The 5584-nt window shown below is 40.2% G+C and overlaps 1 protein-coding gene across 1 annotated transcript in view; it reads right to left on the bottom strand.

Annotated features, from left to right (window-relative positions):
- arhgef40 (Rho guanine nucleotide exchange factor (GEF) 40) overlaps nt 1-3928 on the bottom strand; it is a 68022-nt gene extending 64094 nt beyond the window's left edge. The window contains exon 1 of the mRNA XM_014022675.1: nt 3649-3928. Coding sequence (XP_013878129.1) covers nt 3649-3651 — 3 coding nt within the window. The 5' untranslated portion in view covers nt 3652-3928. The remainder of the gene's footprint in view (nt 1-3648) is intronic.
- Between the last annotated feature and the right edge of the window lie 1656 nt (nt 3929-5584).

Below are 5584 nucleotides of genomic sequence, written 5' to 3'. Positions count from 1 at the left end.
GGGTTGGGTTGGGGGGGACAACAGCTTGCTGGTGCATTTTAACACCTATGTGCACAGAAGTCTTCGTCATGTGSAGGGCTTTTCCCAATCATGCACCAAGTACCTCAAAGTAAAAGTACAGGTATCTCACCATTAAATTACTCTGGTAAAAATTAAAGTCTCCTTTAAGAAAATTGCGTCAGTTAAACTCTTAAAGTATCTGACGTTTACTTTTCTTAAGTATCATAAGTAGATTTCTGAAAAATCTGCTAAACAACCTGATAAAGAAGGCTGGTTCTGTTCTGGGGACGACTGTGGAACCTCTGGAGATGATGGTGCAAAGAAGGATTTTACATCAAATCAAGAATATTGTGGACAACCCTGACCATCCTCTTCATCAGACTGTCATAGAAAAATAGTCTTCAGTCAGAGGCTTCTTCAACTTCGCTGTAATACAGACCGCTGCAGAAGACGTTTCCTGCCCACAGCCATCAGCATCTACAATAATTCATTAGTTAAATGAGTCACAACAACACCTAATTTCCCTCTGGGATCAATAAAGTATTTTTGAATTGGATTGAATTGAATGTTAATGATGTCCTGACACAATACTGATATCTGTATTGGGCCCGATACCAGCATTTTTACAAGTACAAATACAAAACGTGTACTTGGGACTGATACCAATACCAGTATCAATACTGGTATTGATATTAATAATCCATTTAATGTGTTACATTTCAAGTGAATAGTTTGTCAGTTCCATGTTTAAGAAATTTATGCAAATTGAAAGAAAATTGTATTTATTTTTATTTATTGTAAAATGTTACAATCATTCTGTAAATTAGATTTGATCCACTCAGAGGGGCTGTAGGCCTATAGAGAAGGACCAACACCTTGTTCTAAATAAAAGAAATGTGTTTTTAAAATAATTAAGTTCTAACTCAGTAAGCACTTGCCGTATTGGTACTCTGTATTTGCAAGTACCCAAACTGACGTACTCGTACTCGGTTTGAGAAAAACTATTATTTGGACAGATATAAAATGTACTTAAGTATCAAGAGTAAATTTCTAATATAAATTATGTTCACGCATTAAAAATATTGAATGAAAGTGAGCAGTTAGAATTTCCAAACTGACATTTATTGGGTGAAGACCTCCTGAAAAAGAAATTTTTCTAAAGGTCATAATGTTTGTAGTATTATAACAAAATATTTATGTTGAAAACTTTGGGAAGCATTAGGCTGCCTGTTTCAGCTGCATATATCATATCTATGAGTGTTCAATGCCAAAAACGTAACCCTAAAAATCACCCATAATGTTGGGGGGGGGATGTGTTTCACAGAGGAGTACATTTCGACAAAGTGCTTGCTAATGTACTGTCACAATAACCACATTTACATTTCCCTCTGCCCTCCAACTGTAAAATACATCACACAAGTTTCTTTGTTTTGTTTTTTTCACACAGGAGTCGACAGAGGACAAAACATTTTTTTCTTGTTAACCATGCAGATTAAAAGAAGAAGTGGACGTTAGCTGCACTTTCGCATGCTCAATAGGACCGGACGAGCTGCTCCTCGCAGCTGTCCGTCTTGCTAATTTAACAACCGACTTCTGCTCTGAGAGTGGATTGTTTTTGGCGACATACCAAAACACACGTTACTCCTTCGTATCCACAAATATASCGTTTCCCCACCAGAGGGTACCCCACAACACCTGAAAAATCCTGAAGTCTGTAGGGGTAGCATTATACATGAGGATTAGATTTTTTTTTCTATGCTGTATATGATGCTGACTGTGATGCTGCATACATCTGSTGTTTCCTGCTGGAGTGTGGCGTGATTTGGTTCGTGCAGGTTTGAAGGATTGTACAAACCAACAGAGTGTCGGAATGGTATATATTTATGCTGCGTTMGGACTGAACGCATTTTGAGTGTCAAAAACTTGTCCAACAMCTCAAGTTGGACAYTTKTGCATTTTGAGGTCAGGCGCTCGTCAAAATTGCTTTAGACCTGTTTGTTGTTTTCCTCTGCCGGTCTCTGTACAACGGCGGATGAAACTGAGAGAGTGCCTTGGCTTTGTTTGCTGAGAGCAAAAGCACATTGTTGTTGGGCGCCTCTGCACCGTGTCTAAATTCACCAGGTAAGTCAGAGTTCTGAGTTTGGTGATTCTTACTACTTCCAGAGCTGCATGCTGACAAGGCTCACTTTCAGAGCTATTTTTGTCTCAAGCCTATTGACAAGTTGCTGACCCTCATTGGTGCCTGCAGCTCCTGCCTGGAGATTGACTACAGACTGTCGATTCCAGCCGAAGAGCTCCTGTCCATCTGTCTCAGGTTAGAGGACATCATTCAGTAGACCGTCCAGTCGGAAAATGCCCCACTGAGTCACACAGTGGATTCTCTCTGATTGGTTGACCCTCCTTTCGAGCGGCAAAAGTTCAGATTTTCCAACTGCAGTGTTGGCCGCTTTGAACTCATGTGATGCGCATCAAAAGCTCAAAATGCTTGAAAGCTTCAAAACGTGCCGCGACACTTCCCGATGCCCCTTGACGCACACCCTTTATAGACTTTGGACGTAAACCTGAAGCTCAAAACATGTTTGATCTGAACACAGCATTGTACTTCTCACCCAACCACAGTCAATTCACCCTGCCCAGGAGGAACAATTTATGTGGACATGTTAGGACAAGGCGGTTTTTAAAAGGTAAGGAGTAAAAGTAAAAAGTAATTTCTACTTAAGTTACGTAACAAAGTATTTGTACTTTGTTTCTTGACACCTCAGGGTTTTCCGTTCAGTGGACATGTTTGTCGGGTTGTATTGGGTCAAGCTCTGACTCTTTGCGTTCTCGGGTGCACATCTGTTACTGTTTCCCAATCTAAACTTTCCCAACTGGGCAGCGAAGGAGAACAAACTGCAGATGTTCTTCCTACCCCGAAGACCATGCCATCCCTTGTTCCCGTTCCCCCTCCTCCTTTTCTCTTTCCCCCTTTTTCTCCAATGTGGAAAATGCGAGATCACCGAAACCGCCGTTAAAGCTATCCAAGACTCCGAAAATAAAAAAAGTAACCCTACACTTTGCTTTTATTCTTCTCCTTCTCTCTCCAACTCTCCCTTCTCTTTTTGATTTTTCCTCTTCCTCGCGCTGCCAAGCTGCTCCACCCTGCCCAACACACAGAAGCTGGAATCCTAATCTCTGTGCCTTTTTCTTGCTTTAATTTCTGTTTATGTGTTTGCTGTGGTCTTTCTGCCTCTGGGTGTTAGTGATCGGAGTGTTAGTGGGTGGGGAATGGAAGGGTGATCCCACGAGACGCAACAGAGGGCTCTTTTTTGTTTGTTTTTGCTTCCCTGTACAAGTCAGATGCAGAAGTCACAACGTCACTCGACTGACATCATGTCATGATTTAGAGCTTGAGGGACTTTTACAACGCTGCAAGTTGAGAGGTAGAACTTCGGAATTAACTTTCTGCTGCTAAAAAGAAACAACTTTGTGACATGTGACTGATGAAAACAGAGAAGAATACACAGTGATGAGTTTGGAAGAACTTTTCTCCTCAATAAAACATACAGATCTGTAAAATACCAGGTCAAAAACTGAAGTTGCTCAATGTTTTTTGTTACTTTTTCATCAAGTCGCACACAAAGGGTTCATAAAAGCCGGGGGACTTACCATGACTTCAGTCAGGAATTCCTACATGGTCATCAGCTCCTTTCCTGATGCCGCTTCCTCTCCACATTCTCTGCAAAAACTTTCTCTTTTCACTTCCAATCAGTCTTTTTTTCTCTCCTTCATCAGTTGCTTCTCCAGCTCAGATCCCTTCTGCTGATGAAAGATTTCAGCCTCATAGATTGAAAGAAGCAACGATAAACTTTCCTCTCCTCTCTCCTCCACCGTCTCGGCTGAATTTCCCAGCCTGGGAATGTCCAAGCTGCAATTTTTTTCCTCTTCCTCCTCCTCCTCTCAGACCGTCCCACACCCCCTTCTCCTCCTCTCTCTTTCACCTAACAGAAGCAGTACAGTTTCTCCACACTCAAACTTTCCATCTCCTCCTTCTTGACGAATGTAAATGAATGGACAATGAAAACTGTTACCGCACCCAGCCTGCAAAGAGACCGCTCATGCTTTATTGGGGGGCGACTCCATATTCTGTATCCTCATTRGGAACAAATTAGGTTTAATTGTAATTAAACTTTGATTTTATAGACTTTAACAGTCTTGCAGAGCTCAAAACGTACACAGCTAGCTGTAGAGCAGGATGGGCAAATTAAATAATGGAAGGAGCCAAAGTTTTTTGTTGACACCAGAGGGCCACATAGTGCTGCACACTTACCCACATGTAATAAAACTACCATTTAAAAAAATGTTTTCTATACGTTATGTTTATTAAACCAAACAATGTACTTCATGCTCAAATAGATGTATAACAGTTGTACTTTTGTTTAATAAATATGAATATAAAATGTTTGAAGCAAACAAAGAATAAACACTTTCACAAACTGTAGTGCAACAGTATAGGACACCTTGAGTCCAGATAATGCATTTTATTTGTTAGCGCCTTTCAAGACACCCAAAGACACTTTACAACATTAAAAACACCAAATTAAACAATATAAAATGGATATAAAAACACTAAAATAAAAAAACAATAACTAAGAGATTAAAGTGAAAAAATTATATTAATAACATTAAATATCCACTTCCAACCCACTCTGCTGCTAGAAATAAGTTCTTTCATCCTCATTTTCGCCTGCACCCTGCCCCCTCCCCTCCACGGCTGACGGTCTGCGTGAACCCCCACCACCACCACCCCCTTGCATGTGATCAACACAGATGTTTTGCGAAAGTTACGGATTTTTGAGGCTCAGTATACAGGTTAATGTCCAAACGGGTTGATATGTATGAATAGATGGCAATTGCACATGGCTGCTTTTGACTGAAGGGAGGATGAGTGTTAGTTTGGCATTAGCCCTGTGTAGCATTAGCGTTAGTTCCGGGCCTCAAGGACAATGACTTACACATATATAAGTCAGTAATCATATTCACGACCAAGTGCTAAATACTCATCTGTGACAACTTTTATGATGGTTTATTACAAACCATACAATTGTGCCCAACAATAACATGGATTGTTACCTTAGCTTTAGTGTTAGCTCTGTGTTTACATACTAAACAAACTAAACACAGGTTTGCCTTGAAATTCTGTGAACAGATAGTCGATCTCCTGTTTCATGAAACACAATTTTCTCCATCCAGTTTTCATTCCTCCGTTCTTAGCTATAGCTAAACGTCTCTTCCTCACTGTGCGCACGAGGTGACAGCTTCCTTGTGGGCACCATCTAGTGGCAAACTTTGTCATTACAACCAATTCAGCAACACTGAGACACTTTTAAGATTTTTAAAAGCTGCTTTTTTAAGTTGCTAATCCCTGCATGCTATAAATGAAGATAAGTATGTTCTTAAAATGGTAATAGTGTTTTACGCTTGTTATTGATTTGATTTGATTTATTGATTTAACAGGAAAAGATTACTAAAAATTCAAGCCTGACTCAGCATAATTGCTGTTTTACAGCAGGTTTCTGTTCTGCAGCACATAAAACACTCAGAA

This window comes from Austrofundulus limnaeus, unplaced genomic scaffold (genome assembly GCF_001266775.1).
Source record: "Austrofundulus limnaeus strain Quisiro unplaced genomic scaffold, Austrofundulus_limnaeus-1.0 Scaffold338, whole genome shotgun sequence".
Classification (NCBI taxonomy): Eukaryota; Metazoa; Chordata; class Actinopteri; order Cyprinodontiformes; family Rivulidae; genus Austrofundulus; species Austrofundulus limnaeus.
This window is presented reverse-complemented; position numbering and strand designations above follow the sequence as displayed.